We start from the raw sequence: 19,235 nt of genomic DNA on the forward strand, positions 1-19,235 counted from the left end.
TCTCTTTGTGCTAAACAGGACCTGATAAAAGATGAGAGGAAGAGCAAGGAACAAAGGTCATTTTCAAGTTGCCCAAATGTTCTTAAACTCAAAGATGATACTTAGTTCCATGAGTGGCTGAGTCCTGCTTGTGCAAAGCCTGAGGGCCTGTCCTTCCTCCTAGAGCCTTTGCATTGCCTGCCTGCCTTTCTTGTCCTCCCTTCTCCACTCTATGGGCTCTCATGCCTCCCTAGTGGGAGACTGACTTAAAGAGGCAGGGAGAGGCACTGGGGTAAGTTTAGGAGGGCATGCCAAAGTACTTGCCACACAGCCATTTCATCTATGCCAAGATCCTGAGGGAGGGGTAGGCAGAGTACAAGAGACAGTAGGTCCCAGGGAGGGATGCTCTGTAGGCAACACACCCTCCCTAGTTTATGCAGTAGTGCTAGGGTAGGCTCAGTGAAGATGAGAAGAGAGAAGACACTTTGTGATGGGCCTTCTGGGTCATTGACAAGTGTTCCACTTGATACACCAAGAGCTGGTTTCATGAAGTTTTGGCATCTGGTAGGCCAGTAAACTTCATACCAGCAAAGGACAAGGTCAGAAGTGGTATCATGGGGTCAGCTACCCAAAGAGGTTTTCTAATAATAATGTCTCGAATCTCAACAGTCTGCCAGTTTGACCTCCACAGATGTAGGAGTTCCCTTTGCTCAGATCACTCACCAGAACTAAGTACTTTTGAATCAACATTTTTTTTTTTTTGCAAAAGCCTCCTCTTATTCAGAACCATCAAAATGTATCATTTTTTTTTTTTTGCCAAATGTTTTCAAGGTTTTCCTACTAAATAGTTGAGAACTAGTTTCAGTGTTCAACTTTTCCCCTTTAGCATACTGGGGGAGGCAGTATCCTAGCGATTTGTAACAATTAGACTAAGCTTTTTCTAAAGATTAATATAGTACCTAAAATAGAAGGACATCAAAATGGAGAGAATCAACAACTCTCTTCAGAGTTTGGCTGGTTCACTGAAGCAGAGAACAGGAAGGAAGAGCCAGAAGAGGATGTGAATGGAGCAGAGGGCACTTGGTCCAGCATAGGGCATTGCTGCATCTGCCTAGTCCCCTTCAACTTGGGACTTTGCTATGCCATGATCCACAGGGGCTCTAGAAACTTTTTTTCCAAGTCTCAGCCATCTGTCCTAGAATCTGTAGTGTGAACCTGAATCAGCAAGCAATGGGGCAAAGATATAGGCCATGAACTGATGCACAAATGTTTTCTTTTAGAACTGGCACCTGTGACCACTCCTCAGCCTGGAGAGCCTGGCTAGACTGCTCTTTGTGGTTAGAGAAGTGCTATAGAGCTCAGGCAGCTGGGCTCCACTTGAGTGGCATGAAATCTGGCTGGTCTCATCTGATCAGTTCCAAGCCTTTTGCTTGTTCCTGGCTGTGCTTGAGCCACTTATTACAACTTATTTAAAATTCAAAAGTCCTATTAGCTCTAGAAACTCTTTCCCCACCAAACTTGGCAGTAAGTCTCTGGTTATTGCGCTTTTATCACTGTCGTAGCAAGAACAAGCTGGGGGAAGCAGCAGCAATTTGGGCCGCTCTGGTTCCCACTTCCAAAGTTTGTGGCTTCTAGTCTGTTGGGATAGCACTAAACAGAGTTCTCTGTACCCATGCTGGGATCACAGGCTACATTGGCACTGATGGAATGGGGGAAGTAGTACTTTTAGATCTCCCCGGTGCCTTTTGATATGGAAATACAGCACCAGCAGAAGGCAGCTGTACTAGAGGCTGGCTGTGACCAAGAGTTCTCAACTCACTACACTGTCAGGGGCATCAGTTCCACTGGTTAAGTCAGATTCAAGAATGGGCAGGAATGGGCCAGGACAAACATAGTTGGAGGATATACAACAATCTATTTGGGAGAGGTAGTAGTAACTAACAACAAGAACATGGTAGGGAAGATTGGATATGACTTTCAAGATCTAGCCCCAGGTACCTGAAAGCTGTTGGTCAGTTCCTGTATTCTTTACATATCCAGTGAAAATGCCACCCAATCTTTATAATATTCAAATACATCAAAAGCAAGGCCATACTCCAGGTCTGAGCCAGACACAGCTGGTGAGAATCCTATGGCTTTCTCTTTCTACCTCCTGTTAACCTGACTGCAAGGCAAAAGCAGCATGAGTGCCTATATAGAGTCCTTAGCTGACAGGGCAACACCCCCCCCCCCCAAAATTGCCCACTTAAAGTAGACTGACTCATGATGCCCTTATTTGGGGATGAGGGAATGGGGGAAAAAAAAGCAGAAAGCCAAAAAAAAAAAAAACAACAAAAAAAAACCCAAAAAACCCCAAAAAACCAAAAACCCCAACAACAAAAACAAAAAAAAAACCCTAAGGAGCTGCAGGCACCACCACCTGCAGTTTTGAAACCAGCTCTAAGGGAAAGCTGGGGAGTGAGGAGGCTGAAGATGGGGATCAAATTAAAGAAAATGGCACCCAAAGTGCTGCAATCCCAACTGTGAATGTCTAATCAGCCTACTTTGTCTTCCAAGGATGAGGGATCCCCAACCTAAGAGTCACATTTCATTGGACTAAGTAAGTATAACATCAAAACCCCAAGCAAACCACAATAAACAATTTGATGTCAACCTGGCTAGATGCTGTGAGGGTATGGAAAGGTGTCCTTGGGGAGTGTGAGGCCACTGCAGGGGTGGGGTGCGGTGGGGGCCTGCAGGGGCCTTTTGTCCTTGGAGGAAGCCTGGACCCTTGAGAGTCCCTCTTCTGACCCCTCTCTTCCATTCCCGGGGAGGAATCAGAACCAATGCTGAGGATCAACAGCAGAGCAGGCAAAATGATTGCCTGACGGGAAGTTGGTTGCAAGGTTTGCATTTGTAGCACAAGGAAAGGGATACAAATATGCAAGAAAGCCCAACTATGACTGCAATCAGAATGGGGCAAAATCTCTCACTTAGTTCTAACCATTCCAGAAGAGACAAACATGGTTTTATCTTAAGCTATCAATTAGAACTGTCAACTATGGTTCCTGATCACTAAAGACTGGCAAGGAAGTGCTAGATGATTTCTATGATGTTTCACTCTTCCATGATTACACCGCAGTAAAGAAGCTGGGGAACGGTAACGAAAATACACAAGACAACACACACTTGACAGTTCATGGCAGAAGCTCACATGGGACGTGCCTGTGGGTGTTTCTGGAAGCATAAGACTGCTGTCTCATTTGCTACTTTGATAAGGTACTTCTCAGTTGGACAGATTTAGATACGAGATATCTCTGTAAACACAGAAAAGGATATACCAATATGATGAAGATATGCAGCTAGATAAGGACTTCCTGAACAGAGGTTAAAACTTTGGGATCCCAAATAAAAACTGATCAATTAAAACCCCACGGCAAAGCCAAGCCTATAAAATCCACCATTACACTTACAGAGCAGAGATTGAAATATGGGGTGTGCTGGCTCCACCCAGTCCCCAGTGAGCAAAAGGGAAAGAATTCTACTAGAAAAAGACTTGGCAGGTGTTTATGTCAGAAGAGCAAGAAGCCCTGGTGTCACTCCCAGCTCAAGTCCTGACAGGTGCCTTACCACATTATGCTTGACATTAGACTTCTGGGTGGGTTCAAGGATAGTGGGCATGGTGCTCCTGTTGGGCCACTCAGTGATTCTGGCAGTACACAGGGGGCCTCTATATCTCTTTCAGCTACCACATGTGGCCCAGTTTCTCTAGCCCACTTTTCTAGAGCAGAAGGTAAAAAGGCTCATTGTTTAGGGTCTGAAAAGCCTTTTGACATTTTTCTTAGCAAGGAAGAAGCTACCTAGGGGAGCAAGAGCTTACTGACCTCTTGTTCTTCAGAGGTTAGGAAGGACTCAGCAGAGCCCAGCACTTGCTCAGGGTTAAACATGATAGCTGGCACTGGCAATGAGAAGTCAAAGGGCAGGGAGAATCCTAGGGCTGTGGTTGACTGCTGTCAGGTAAGCATGTGGTTGGGCACTAAAGTTGCCTGGAACAGAAGAGACAATTAGGAGCTAGGGGAAGGAGGATGGGTAAGAAACGAAAGCATGAAATGGAAGGAAAGCAGAAATGGAAGGACAAAAGAGAAAGCAATCAGGAAGTCCTTATAAAATTGCAGCAAACACTTAGAGTTTCGGAGCTTCGTGGGAACCCTATGCGCTGAGCCCACTTTAAAACAAGCGCAGGTATATACAGATCCATCCAGGTAGTTCTGAACACTGCCAAGTCTGGTGGCTTGTGGGACAAAGTGTCACCATTTCAAGCCAGTTTGCTTTCAGAGCATCTGTTTGTTTTGAAGTGGGAACATGAAGACTCAATAGTGCAAATAATTCTAAGCTGTCCCTAAAGGAAAACTGTAAAGTAATTGGAAGAATATTTTTCTTTCTTCCCCCATACCCCTTGTTCCATCCACTAAGTCCTTAACTATTAGTCATAGGCTGCTCTTGCTCTGTGGCACTAGGCCTGGCTTGACCCCCACCCAGCCTGCCTGTGCCCTGTCCTGCTGGCCTCCATGGCACCTCTTTAACATTCTCTAGGAGAGCATGCCTTATGAACAGGTGATGACATTTCACCCTGTGTCATCCTCTTCTGTGGCTCAGGCAGTCTACAATCTAGCAGTTCAGAACTCGCTCCTAGCCATGCCAGAGCTGGATCAGACAGGTGCCACTCTCCTATTTTTCAAAATAACCTTGTCAGTTTTGGATTGGGGTGGTGTGGGGCCAGACTTGTGCCACCACAGTTGTAATCATTGGGCCACAATCACTGACCACCTCCAGTCTTCTCTAAAGAATCCAATGGTTTTTCCTGCCTCATACCTCCCAGTCCCTCAGATTGGGAGCTGGGATGGTGGAAGAGTCAGGGAAGCTATGGACAGGGCATCAATGGCACCAAAAATGGGAGTGTCCTCTCAACTGCTGTCTCTAATGAGCACACTGGGGGGAGGGTGTTGGAGGTGCCTGGTCAACAGCTTGTCTGGTCAGTAGTATCTGCAGCAAGCCTTGTTGAAGGAGCCTAGTTTAGAAAAGTGCAAAGCTACTTCTGGCCCTGGTTAGGTCTTCAACCTGACTGTGCTTGTTGGTAAGAAAAACATCCCAATGCTCCAACTACTCCCACCCTGAAGCCACGAAACTCTAAGTTTACTGAAAGAAAAAAAAATATTTTTTATTTCAGTTAATCGGGAAGCTTTGTCAGAGCCCTACCCATAAGGAGAAGAGACAACAGCTGCCTTTATTCTTGTTGGTTTGCTTTGCAATCCACTCTGTGTAAAGTCAGCTAACTCTCTCGGTCACGGGCGTCCGGCTGTCCACAGGTTCCTCTCTGTTTGGCCTTGGCATGGAGGATGAAACAATGTCTTTGCGCTCTCCCTCCCCTCGGTGTTTGTACTTTTCTGCAACTGTGGCGGTGGTCGACCCCACCATGGGCTGAGTCTTGGCTGGCTCCTTGGGGCAGCCATCGCTCTCCAGCGAGCCTCCTCGGGACATCTTCTCCTCTTTGCAGATGCTGCTACTCAAGTCCTGGGGCTCATGGGGGCTCATGGGGTCCTCAGAGCTCTCAGGCTCAGGTGGGGGTGGGGGTGGGGGTGGGAGCAGTGGCATGGGCGCCTTTGGGGACTCTGAATGGTGGTGGTGATGATGGTGCTCCTTCTTAGGGGGTGAGGAGGCACTGCTGCTGCTGCTGCGCCCCTTGGGGCTGCTCTCCTTGCTTTTTCGCCCAGGGCTCTTGCAGGTCTTCAGTCCCTTCCCACTCTTCTCACCAAGGGTGGACACCAATAGGGGCTTCACCACTTCCTTGACTTCAATGCTGACTGTCTCCCGGGTCTTGCGCTTCTTGATCGGGAGCACGGTCTCATGCACAGACCGTATGGAAGACTCCTTCACGGTTTTCTTTTTGGCCTCTGCAACAGCAGCTGCCACCACACTCCCAGGCTTCCTGCCACGTTTCTTAGGAATGGCCTGAGGGTCAGCTTCAGCTTTTCGCTTTCTGCCAGGGCGTTTGATCACCATGACCTGGGCAGAAGTGGTAGCCCCGCCTCCCTCACCCTTTCCTCCAGGCGATGCTTGGAAAGGCATCTTGACAAGAAGTTTCCCAGGGCTCTTTTCCAGGACCCTTTTCATCTGAACACCTTCTGATGCTGCTGCCTTGGGTCTCCCAGTGCCGCTCCCTTTGGGGCGTCCCCGACCCCTGCCAGTTCCTGGAGCTTTGGGAGATTTGGGCTTCTTAGGTGGTTTCTGCTCTCTCCGGGAGGGGCTCCCTCTTCCAGTAACCGTGAAGTCAAAATCATTAGGGTCCAAGGAGGTGTCGCCTACCTTCTCAAAGTACGCAATCAATTCCACTTTAGAGCGAAAAGCTTTTCCCTGGGGACTGTGGAGACAAATGGAGAGACACAAACAATAACATTTTTTTATGACAACTTAAGAGACTGAGGTAGAGAAGATGGTATGACAAGCTTTCTTATAAGACATTGTAAGTGAACAAGAGTCAAACTGAAGAACTGAGATGACCTAAAACTGGAGGGCACACTTAGGTCAGATGCAATGCACTGCTGCATGGGTAGAAATCATGTTATCAGGAGTAGTGGGTACCTATATAGCTTGTTCAAGAGCCAGAACAGCTGGACCTAAAAGCCTCAGAGGACCTGTCTACCTCTTAAGTCCACTCCTCTGTACACCCTGGCTTCTCCACAATCCAGAAACCAAAGGCCTGGTACTAGGGGAATATTGGGCTGGACTGATTCTGTTGGTTGGTACCCAGACCTAATCTACCATCAAAACATTCCTGCATCTGAACCGAGGTATGGAGTCTAGCCTCTTTGGAAACCCATTTCAGTGCAATAAAGCTTTCCTCACCTTTCTTAGAGTTGAAGATTAAATAAAGCTACCCCCAAATACTGGGGAAATTTATAGCCTTTCTGGAATCATTTATTTAAGGGGTAGAACTGATATACTTCTTAGTTGCTCCTTTAAACCTCTGGCTCTGGAAGTTACTTTAACAGAAAACACTATGAGGTTAGTCTAAAACTGGACAAATGCAAAAGGAGCAGTTGGAAAGGTACACAGAGTCAGTTTGTGTCCCTTTTTAGAGGCCCTGCTAAACCTTTCCCAACACTGATTTAGAGGCAAACAGAAAAAACTTGACATGTGGCATAGGTAAAGGACGAACTACTCTGAAGCAGGGAAACAGGGTAGGGACCTCTGTAGTGCTTTCTGAATGTATCTGGTATTGATGTTAGTTTTTAAGTGTCCTACAAGTAGCTACAGAGTTATAGTTTCAATGGATCCTTATATCTAGCCCTCCCACCCATCCAGCTTTTCCTGATCCATAGACACAGGACTTGCTCTTACTTACTTGATCAAATATACATCATACTTTCCAGCAGAGCGGCCAGACTTCCTCTGCTTAAGCTTTCGTGTCCAACCTTCAGGCAAGGTGGGGTCATCATACATAGGTCCTCGGTCACGAATGATGGAACGCCGCTGTTTGGGGGAAGCAGAGGCTTCTGGCACTGCTGGGGCAGAGCCTGAGCTTTCTGATGTCTCTGCTTTGCCTGCCTCTGCTGGCTCGGCAGAATGGTGGGCTGAAGGCTGTAGCGGCTCATGTTTGCCCTCTTTGTCTTCTTTCTTGTCTTTCTTCACCTTCTTAAATTTCAGGGGCTTGTCTTTGAGGCCCTGGAGATCCTGGTCTTCTGACTTTTCCTCCCTGAAGTATTAAACAAATATGTAAGTATCACAGAGAACACAGTTGCATGCAGAGTAGTGAGTACAGGCAAGTTTGGGCACCATACATAAGATCCCCGGCTACTGGATACTCAGCTCTTGGTAACTCCCCTAGGATAATGTATCCTTGGGTCAACCTGAGGCCCAAAGTTTTTTTTTAAGAGGTTTTGGGTTTCTGGTGATGTTGGTCAATGCACTTGACTTTTATCATACTATTCCAAACCCTAGTTCTAGTGCTGTGAAAGGGGCATATATTTTTCTCTTGAGTTTAAGCACCGTAGGGTTGGCTTCTCAACATATTACCAGCGGACATCAGTTTATAAGTTACACCTGTGGGCCCCCTGGGCTTGTCCACATGACAAAAGGCTCTCCACTGCTGGAAAAGGAACTGCCTACCATGACCTGTTTTAGGATTTCAAACCCCCTGAAAAGTGTTATACAGCAGTCAGAAAAAGAACATATGAAATTGGAATTGGTCAACCTGAGCTCCAATTCTGACTTTGTCATTTTCTTTTATTTCTTTTATCTATTTTGTCTGCATGTATGACTGTGTACCACATGAGAGCCTAATGCCTGTGGAGGCCCGAAGAGGGAATTGGGTTCCTTGAGACTAAAGTTACAAATGGTTGTGATCCAGTATGTGGGTGCTGGGAATTGAATCCAGGTCCTTGGGAAGAGCAGCAGTGTTAACTTCTGAGCCATTGCTCCAGCTTTATGACTTTGCCATTCTCAAAATACGGACCCCAGTAAGTGATTTCAGTAGTGTAGGCTGCGGTTTCCTCATCTCAATGGTAGTTAATCTCATCTGAGAGGCATCCTTTCTGTGAGAATTATGGACAAAAAAGTCCCAAAGCACTGTATAACTATTGCTAATTCAGGCAAACAGCAACTGCTGCCTAGGGTTCCAGTATAAAAAAAGGGATCCTGGGTCATATGGGTCTTTACCACAATATATTCCTTACCAAATACAAGCAAACAAACAATCACCTTATTCTCAGAGGAATAGAGAAAGGTATAATTATAGAACAATTGCCATATTCCAGGACAGGACACCTGCCCATTCTTACTTGTGGACAGAGGTAGCTCCTTCTACAGGTTTTATTTTTTTCTTCGTGGGGTCCCCTCCTGTACACAGTGAGTACCCCCATGACTACAGAATTTGGTCACATTGCACTGCTTGCACCTCTAAGATACAGGCTAGACTAAGGAAGATTTGGAAAGAAGTAGCATCTGCCTATTGGTCTAAGAGTAGAAGAACTGGAAAGTAAGCCCATGAGGCTGTGAGGTGCATCTGGAAGCATTGTGGTCTGCTCACAGTAAAACTTTCAGGCCTGGCTTATAAGGAAGCTCTCAGTGACAGAGGAAAGGAGGGGTATTTACTAGCACAGCTGGCAAGAAAAAGGCCAAAGAGGTATAGAGAAGGTACTCAATACTTGCAAAGGGCTTTTGAATACCAGGGCTGCTTCCCTGATTCTGAACAGTACTTGAGTTTGAGAAAATCACTGTACTAAGAGGACAAGTTGGTTTCTTCGGAACTATCACTTGTATTCTGAAATATGTTAACCACCACACGGTCAAACGTAAGTCACATGAGCAAAGGAACACCTTCTAAAAATCTACCCAGGGAGATACCTCTGGAAATGCCTAACAAGACAGGTATGACAATTTTCACTAAAACTTTATTTTCACTAGCTAAGACTGCAGGCCTTTCCAATCCGTGTCACCAAGGAGACTTGGTGAATAAACTATGGGATGCTTATATAATGCAAGGCTATGTACCTAGGGAAGGATGAGTTTCTGATCTTTTTTGAAGTATAAAAACAAATTGCAAGTATGTTTACGCTATGGATTTGGTGTGCAGAATTGCAGGCTAGTCTAGGATAGGTAAGAACAAGATAAGAGCCCCTGCTGAACACTTCTTGGAATATAACTGTAAATGTTAACATTACTAAAAATAAAACAAAAATAACAAAAATATGCTATTATAATGCATCTAAACAGGAACAAAGGAGCCTAAGTATATTACCAAACATAATGTATTATAAAAAAAAAAAGACTCCAACTTCTGACCATAGTGTATTCCAAAGCCAACAATAATGTTCCAGGGGTAGTATAGACATTAGACAAACTCAAAGGTGAAATGGGTGACTCTGGTTCTGGGGCATTCTGTGGTGCCAGTAAAGCTGGGGATGGGAGTACAAAAACAGAGCATGGGTAAGTAAAAAAAAAAAGTTTTAGCAATAGCCTAGGCATGGGCAAGGATGTAGGCAGTAAAGGATTTGGGATCTGTTTAGGGGAGAATCAACAAAGCTCAATGGTAACAGGGCAGAACTAAATTAAGATCTGTGTCAAAGTCTGGGCAGGCAGCAGTTCCAGTGACCGAGAAGGAAGTCTGGGTGAGGAACATGTACTTAACAGCATTTTTTTTGCAGCTACTAGCTACAAATGCGGGAAGCCCCAGTAGGATTTTATCAACCACTGTGATGCCTTTTCCCAGAAAAAAAAGTAACCCATGATACCTCCCCCTGTATTAACAGCAGCTCTGGGCTTGTTCTTTCTTGCCTCTTCATTTGGAGATCTTTCATCCTGTAGGTTAAACTGACACTTCTCAGGGGCCTTCCCTACTTCTGTCCCTCTCTTCCCCTGTGTCCTGGAAGTAGAGCATACCACCTTTACCCTCCATGAACATAAAATATACCATTGTACACACCAATTCTTTTTTTTTTTTGGTTTTTTTCGAGACAGGGTTTCTCTGTGGCTTTGGAGCCTGTCCTGGAACTAGCTCTGTAGACCAGGCTGGTCTCGAACTCACAGAGATCTGCCTGCCTCTGCCTCCCGAGTGCTGGGATTAAAGGCGTGCGCCACCACCGCCCGGCCGTGTACACACCAATTCTTGTCTCAGTGCTTGATACTTAAGAAACACATGCCATGTTAATAGTCAGGAGGCTGACAGAATGCTACATCTGCTTCTTTTGATGTCTATATCTCTCTAACCAGATTAGTTAGTAATTAGTTAGTAAACTAACCAGCTAGGTTAGTGCTGAAAGTAGGTAGGCTTTGAGTAAATGAATAAATGGGGAGCTTAAGAGCTAGCAGTAGTGTGTTGTACATCAGTGGGTTGGAATTGGCAGGAGATGACGTTGAAGAGATCCTTGAAGGTCCGAGAGTCACAAGGCAGTAATTATAAAAGATGATTACAACAGTAGGACTGCTGAGTTTCCAGTAAATGTGGGACACAACCCTCCTGTTGAAACACCTAAAAATGTTGAACCAAACAAATATCTTAGCAAAGACATCACAGACTGTCTTAAACATACCTATAAAGAAGGAAGGAATACACAGACTAAAGAATAAGAAGACTGAGAAGACAGAGCATCTGAATGCAAAACTAAACCCTGGATTGGACTAGTTTTAAAGACACTAAAAAAAGGCATTAATGGGACATTCAGGGAAATGTGAATAAGGCTCTACATTAGCTCATTGCTAAACTTCCGAAGTGTTGTAACTATGCTTGTCTACTCTTAGGAAAGCCAGGCTTAAGTATTTATAACTGAACATCATAACAACTTCCAACTCTCAAAGGGGAAATGATTCAGGGGTTGAAGGGATATGTATAGTGTCAATGTGATAATATATTTCAAAAGGGGAAATGACATCAATATCATCAGAAACTCTACTGGTTTATGGCAATTAAAAAATTTGGGGGGGGGGGAGCGGGGACAGAGTCTCTCTATTATGTAGCTCTGGGGTTCCTGGAAGTCACTATATAGACCAGGCTGATCAGAGATCCCCTTGGCTCTGCCTCCCAAGTGCTGGGATTAAAGTGTATGTCACCAGACTCAGCCTGATGCCATTTTTTAATGGTTATGCTAGGCAGTACTCTACCACTGAGCCATTTCCCCATCTCCAAGAGTAGTATTTTGAAGCAAGCTTCTTTACAAAGAGAATGCCTTTGTATTACACAAAGACAGAGAAACAACTGAAATTAGAAAGCAGAGGCAGGAAGATCACTGCAAGTTCTAGATCAGGCTGCATATTACATACATGGTGAGCTAGGCTAGCAAGTACTACATATCCATACGCCGTTTTTTATTTTTCAGAGACAGGGTCTTACTATGTAGCTCTGGCTGTTCTGGAACTCAATACTGTAGACCACGCTGGCCTTCAACTTACACAGCTCCACCTACCTCTGCCTCCCAAGTTCTAGCATTAAAGGTGCACAAAGCTTGTTTTTTCTTTTTAAAGCAAAACAAAAAGAAACACCTAGAAACATTGTTGAAGCACTTTCTTTTAGTAGCTCAAACAGCAACAACACCACACTGTATATGGTGAAGCTGCCACAAGGGAATGAATTGATGTAAAGCTATAGTCTTCATGTTTAAGAAAAAAAGCAATGTCAAAGGTAGCCAAATCTAGGCTCCCAGAAACTTGCTTGCCCAGGAGTTAATAACATCCAGGACCTTCTGAAGCAGCCCAAGAAAGCAAGCAGACTGGTTATGGTGAGAAGGGATATCTGCAGTGTGCTACAGTACTATAGTAACCAAACCTCCTCCCTCCAGACAGGGTCTCATGAAGTCCAAGCTGGCCTGGAACTCTTGATCACCTAATTGCTGGGATTATAGGTGCATGCCACATTCAGCTTTGTAACTAGAGTGAATTTGCTTGCTTATTTATAATTATTTATTTGTTTTTTGAGACAAGATTTCTCTGTTTAGTCCTAGGTGTCCTGGAATCCACTCAGTAGACCAGGCTGGCATTGAACTCACAGAGATCCACCTACCTCTGCCTCCTGAAGTGCTGGGGCTAAAGGCCTGGCTAGAGTTTTTTTTTTAATGCTTATACGTGCTGGTGTATGTGTGTGCAAATGAATGTGGAGGCTAGAAGATAATCTTGAGTGTCATCATCAAGAATGTCACTCATCTCATTTGAAGCAGGATCTCTTACTGGCCTTGTACTTGTCAGGGATCATCTTGTCTTCATCTCCCCAGTGCTGGGATTTCAAATGTGTGCTATCACATCCAGTTTTGTATACAGCTTCTTGAGAATCAAACTCAGTTTCTCATATTTATAAGGCAATAACTTTACAGACCAAGCTATCTTCTAGTCCCTGTATACAGCATGGTTTCATTAGTGAGCTCTGGTTACTAAGTCATATATATTTGCACTGGTTCTATCCTAGTTTTTCCTTTAAAACCTCATATTTTTGAGCTGGAGATGCAGCTCAGTGGTAAAGCACTTATCTTTTGTGTGATGTTACCGGTTTAAGTCCCAGCACTGAAAAAAAATTACTGCCCCCCTCCGCCAATGTACATATCACATTGGAATAGAGAGGCTCTGACAGATATTACATATTAAATCTCTATTCTAGCCCAAGGCAATGTTCTTGGGTAATAAAACAACATTCAGTGATTCCAGAGCTAGGTTGCCTTTCCTGGATGCAGCAAAGGAAAATTAAAAGTTAGAGAAATCTTGTTGTACTAGGAGGCCAAATCATTATATCCAGAGGAGTTGGGAAGTGAGAATTACCTGCATTTTTATAGTGACAGTTATCTATAGTAACCCCATTTTAGAGACCCTCAAGGCAGAACCAGGAGGCTGTGTTCTGTACTTAGTAAATTAACAGGGCAGTCTAAGCCAGTCAAACAATGATAACAGAGGAAAGACTACTCACAATCCCTAAGGCTTTTAAATTTAAAAATAGGAGAGGAAGCTGGGAGTGGGTAGTATACACACCTTTAATTCCAGCACTTGTCAGTCTTGTCAACAGAGTTCCAGGACAGCCAGGGCTGTTGCCTAGAGAAACCCTGTTTCTGTTACCTAGAGAAACCCTGTTTCAAATACACCACTACCAGCACCATGGGATAAGGGTTGGAGGCATGTTTCAGTAGCTTAGTAGGATGCTTGTCTAATATTCTTCTGTCTGCTCTGGGTTCAATCTCTAGTACTACAAGAAAGAAGGGAGATGAATGTGGTGGTGAACAATTAATTTTAGTAGTCAGGAGGCTGAGACAGGAGGACTGTAAATTTAAGGTTAACTTGGATTATGCAGAGAGACCCTGCCTCAAAGAAAACAAGGTAGATGTGCTGGTCAGTTTAATGTCAACTTGATACAAGCTAGAGTCATTTTGGAAGAGGGAATGCATCCTGTAGGCATGTCTGTAGAACATTTTCTTAATTAGTGATTGATCTGGGAGGGCCCAGCTCATTGTGGGTGTGGCAAACACTGGGCTGGTGGTCATGGGTGGTATAGGAAAGCAGGCTGAGTAAGCCACAAGAGGAGTAAGCCAGTAAGTAACACCCCTCCAAGGCCTCTGCATCAGTTCCCGCCTTCAGGTCTTTGCTCTGAGTTCCTGCCTTGGCTTCCTTCAATAATGAACTTTTAAATTGTAAGGTAAAATAAATTCTTTCCTCCCTGGGTTGCTTTTGGTCGCAGTGTATTATCACAGCAATAGAAGCCCGAACTAAGAAGAGCATTAAAAAGTCAGGTAAATTCAGCATCCGAAAGATTTTCAACTGAACCCAGCATAATTCATGCCCTCTCTTGTATGAGCTCTAAGAATTTTTCAGCAACTTAGCAACGTTCTAGGTTTTTCTAATTTCACTCATGTGTGCAGTAGGCCAATTTCAGGAGAGAGTGTTTCTTAGCATCTTTCATTTCTAATTATCTCATGGAGTGACATAGAATTAAAAGAGCATACAAGGTCATCATGGACTTAGGGCGCAGGGTAGAGGCCACTTCTCCACAAAACAGCCTGGGGTCAGAGAACAAGATTCTTTCCTTAAACCAGTTGCTTTCGCCCTACAGTGCAATTTAATTGTTGCACTCAGTCCTTTTCAATTTCAGTATCTGCTGTAGAATCTCTGATTCAGGGAGGCTTCTCTGCATGAAGTAATATAAAGGCAGCAGCAATTTGAAATGACGGCTTCAGCTGTTTAAATATCCATGAAATCAAATTGGCAATGGAAGAGTGTCTTATTGGTCTCTAAGGAGGAGGGGAAGAGTTTCTGCTTGAAGGCTACAATGGTACAATTTAAGCTTCAGCTGCCTTGCTCTAAATTCACTATGTATTTTAAAGTCTCTTCTATAGAGAATATCCAAGAAACAACCTATGTCTTGAAAAGCCAAAAGAAATATAATGAAAGATTTAAATCTTTCCATATTAGTAATATTTAGTCAGATGAAACTGAGTTGAGTGGATAGAAATCCTTATGTACATGATGTATGGTATGAGTCTAATGGAGCTGTCTTTATTTAAACATTTAAATGACTATTAAAGACTTATATATTCAAATATAAAGACTATTATATTTAAGTTGGATAAATGTGATGTGATGATTTGGTATACATAGACATTATATAAAGGATGGACTTGAACCTGAAAAAGAAAACCACTAAAAAGAAAAAAACAGTTCTTGTGAAATAAAAGCAGGCCCCTCCCCAAATAAAGGCAACCAATTTTTATAGTACATCTCATTTTTAGAAGTGTATAAAATGAAAATCTGAACCCAAATTCACCATACCAGTTAAAAAAACAACAAAGGTGGGCAGTGGTGGCGCATGCCTTTAATCCCAGCACTAGGGAGTTCGAGGCCAGCTTGGTCTACAAAGCGAGTTCCAGGACAGGCACCAAAGCTACAGAGAAACCCTGTCTCGAAAGAAACCCCAAAACAAACAAACAAACAACAAGAAAACCCCGATCTTAGCAGTGAGTGGTGGCATGAATTTGTAAGTAATCCCAGCACTTGGGGGGCAGAGGCAGAAGGACCAGAAGTTCAAGGCAATCCTTGGCTACACTGTAAGTTTGAGATCAGCCTGTCACAAACAAAAACAAAGAACACAAAAATTTCTGCAGTGAAAGTCTTGACAATGCCTCAAAATATTAAATATGGAGTTCTTATGACCTAGCAATTCCATTTTGAAGTACAGATCCCCAAAAATTGAGAATAGGCCCACAACATACATATATGCTAATATTTGCAGCTGCCCGACCCCTAAGAATCAAAAGGTGGAAGCAATCCAAGTGTCTACTGATGGATGAATGGAGAATAACCTTTTAAAACAATGGAAAGTTACTCAACCTACAAATGGAAGGGAATTCCTACACAGTATCAATCACAGGGATGACATGCCTTGAGAAAACATCCTGTGAAAGAAGCCAAACACAAAATTTGTAGGCCAGCAGAGGGCATCAGATCCCATTACATATGGTTGTGAGTTACCATATGGTTGATGGGAATTGAACTCGGGACCTCTGAAAGAGCAGTCAGTGCTCTTAACCTCTGAGCCATCTCTCCAGTCCCACAAAAAATTTTGAATGAAGGTTTTGAATACAATCTGTAGCCCAGGCAGGCCTTGATGTGCAATTCTTCTGCTCCAGCCTCCAGAGTAGCTGAGATCACTGACCTATGCCACTAGGCTCAGACTGAACCATACTTTTATTGGCTTCTAACTCAGAGATCCACCTGCCTCTGCCTCCTGAGTGTTGGGATTAAAAAGCATGCACCACCACCACCCAGCCAATTAAAAAAAAAAAAGAAATTCTTGCTATGTAGTTCAGGCTAACTTCAAACTTATAATCCCCCTGGTTCTGTTTCCTGATGTGGGAGTGATTTCTTATTAATAAAGAAACTGCCTAGACCCATTTGATAGGCCAACCCTTAGGTAGGCGGAGTAAACAGAATGGAATGCTGGGAGAAAGAAGCTGAGTCAAGGAGTCGCCATGGTTCTCCCACTCCAGACAGACGCAGGTTAAGATCATTCCTGGTAAGCCAGCTTGTGGGCTACACAGATTAATAGAAATGGGTTAGATCAATATGTAAAAGCTAGCCAATAAGAAACTGAAACTAATGGGTCAGGCAGTGTTTAAAAGAATACAGTTTCCGTGTAATTATTTCGGGTAAAGCTAGCCGTTCAGGCGGCTGGGTGCGGGGACTCAGCCCGCCGCTCCTACTACTACAGTTTCCCAAGTGCTGATAAAAAGGGTATGTACCACCACTGCAGGCCCTTCAGAAAGAAATTTAGTTCAAGAAGTTTAATAACTAGGGGTTTTGATTAGGTTGAAGATTATTAGCTAAATATCCTTAGGATAGTTCATCATCATAAAATCTGTGGTAAGATAAACATAGACATAAAGCTTATCATTAGTGGCATTTAGCAATCATTACTATTATCCAGTTCCTGAACATTTTGATAACTCTCAAAGGAAACCCTGTACTCATAAGCAGTTGCTAATTATTTAAATTATTTTCAGTCCCTGACAACTCCTAATCTCTTTCTGTCTCTGAATCAGCCTATTATGTACATTTAACTATCAGTGGCATCATAAACTTTGTGGCCTTTTAAGGCTCTTTTCTTTCATATAGCATGATGTCTTCAAAGTAGCACGGATCAGAATTTTATTCCTTTTCATGACATAATAATTTCTTATAGAGATACCACTTTGTGGGGCTGACAAGATAGCTTGGTGAGTAAAAGCACTTGCTCCACAAGACAAGCATGAGAAGCTGAGTTCAAAACTCTGGCATCCATGTAAAATGCTGGGCATGTCTGCACATTTTTAGAGTAACCCCAGGGATGGCAAATGGCAGTAGGTAGAGCCAGGACACCTGATATTCTCTTTTAGCCTCCACACATGCACTTGGGGCACACAGATATGCATACCTACATGAACAGACACTCATGCACCAAATACATACACACACCATTAAAAAAGTTCCATGACTATCTACTGATGGACATATAGGTTCTTTTCATCCTTTGGCTATTATGAATAGTGTTTCTATGAACACTCACATATAAGTTTTATGGCAAAAATCCTTCTAGAATGCTTAGTAGCCAATGGCATGGTTTAAGTAGAAGTCATACCACAGCTAGGCATGGTGGTACATGCTATTAGAGTAAGATTGCCATGAATGGTATGTGTTGCTCCATTTCACTCACTTGTTAATTCAATGTCCCTCAAACATCTACATGTCTTCTCCACGCCACTCTTGGGCCAAGACTCTACCTGCATAAGTATCTGCTGCTGCTTTTTCCTGGTATGCATGGTGTTCCAAAACAGTAGCTTTGATAAAATAAAATACAGATATCAGGAGCTAGGGAAAACTCATCGTACCCAGGAAAGTTCTAAAACAGGGATACAATGGTCACAAATCTGGTAAAAGTCAAGGGATCCAGGTAGGGTGTCTACTGTCTCCATAATGAGATAAGGGAGAAAAAAAGCCAGACCCAGTGCTTAATATAGAAGTTTTCATTCAGTGTCTTATTTTTTCTTCTGAGAAACCTGCTTCTTTAGCAACTTTTGTTTCCTCACTTTCCCTTGGGCTTTTGACTGTGTTCTAGCAGGGTTCTCCTTTTACTCTTCTGGAAGTTAATTTAAAAATGTATTTATGTGTATGTCTATGTTGATTGTGCATTGTGTGCAGGTGCCTGCAGAGGCCAGAAACTGGCACAGAATTCCCTGAAGTTGGGGTTACAGGAGATTGTAAGCTGCCCGATGTGGGTGCTAGAAATTGAACTCTTGTCCTCTGCAAGACCGGCAAGCTCTCTTAACTGCTAAGCCATCTCTCCAGATCTCTGTATTAAGTCTCCCTAACCCTAATACTAACCCTAAAATTGGTCACTGAGCAGGCAAGGCAAATGATAAAACAAACAAACACACACACACACTAACAAGACCAGAGCTGCTCCCATCATTGAAGTGGTACAATCAGGCTACTGCAAAGTTCTGGGGAAGAAAAAGTTCCCTAAGCAGTCTGTCACTCATTGCTTAAGGCTAAATTCTTCAGCAGAAGAACTGAGGAGGTCAAGGATGTTGGGAGTAGTACCCTCTGTCCAGGTAAGCTTGAAACCACACAGGGAAGTAGATTAAATGTTAACATTCTTTTAAAAAAGTGGTTTATGTAGTTGAGAAAGGGTCAGTCAGCTCTGGCTGCTTTGAACTTGTGATTCTCAGGCTTTCATCTTTCAAGCGCTAGCATAGGCACACTCTGTTGTTATGTATATTTGGGAACAATAAAAAAATTCACAGTCAATGTTGTACACTCCTGTAATCCAGCACTAAGGAGGCTAAAGGAGAGGGACTGTAAGTTTAAAGTCAGCCAGGGTAGAGAATAAGATCTTGTCTCAAAAATCAACCCCCCCACACCTCAAAACAAAACAGACAAAGACACCTTGGGATGCCTCCTAGACCCAAACAACTCCCTCAAACTAAAAAAGTAACTTGAGATTCAAAATGGCTACTTGGTGGTCAGAGAATTCCTAGAGGTTGGATGAACAGGTTTGAGTCCAGTTGGCCAAGAATACTCTAAATCCTTCTGCCAATCTGGCCCAGGCATCTGGCATTGCCTCTGCAACTCTGCCTGGAGAAAACATTGGCCAGCACTGTGGCCACTTTGGCTCTGGAGCTCATCTGTCCTGCATCCCTGCCTGCCCATTCCTCAGGTGATGGTCACTGGCAGAGCCTAATCCATATCCATGCACAAGGCCCAGGAGTTTTTTTTTCTGT

At 43.6% G+C, this 19,235-nt stretch overlaps 1 protein-coding gene across 4 annotated transcripts in view; it reads right to left on the bottom strand.

Moving 5' to 3' along the window:
• Positions 1–741: 741 nt before the first annotated feature.
• The window catches only part of Mecp2 (methyl-CpG binding protein 2), a 67,867-nt gene continuing 49,373 nt past the window's right edge, over positions 742–19,235 (bottom strand). For all 4 annotated transcript variants that reach the window (XM_075958546.1, XM_075958547.1, XM_075958549.1 and 1 more), the window contains 2 exons: positions 7,361–7,711; positions 742–6,376 (listed from right to left, as the gene is read on the bottom strand). In XM_075958546.1, the coding sequence (XP_075814661.1) occupies positions 5,284–6,376; positions 7,361–7,711 (1,444 nt within the window). In that variant the 3' untranslated portion in view covers positions 742–5,283. The remainder of the gene's footprint in view (positions 6,377–7,360; positions 7,712–19,235) is intronic.

Source organism: Microtus pennsylvanicus, chromosome X (genome assembly GCF_037038515.1).
Source record: "Microtus pennsylvanicus isolate mMicPen1 chromosome X, mMicPen1.hap1, whole genome shotgun sequence".
In the NCBI taxonomy this organism is placed as follows: Eukaryota; Metazoa; Chordata; class Mammalia; order Rodentia; family Cricetidae; genus Microtus; species Microtus pennsylvanicus.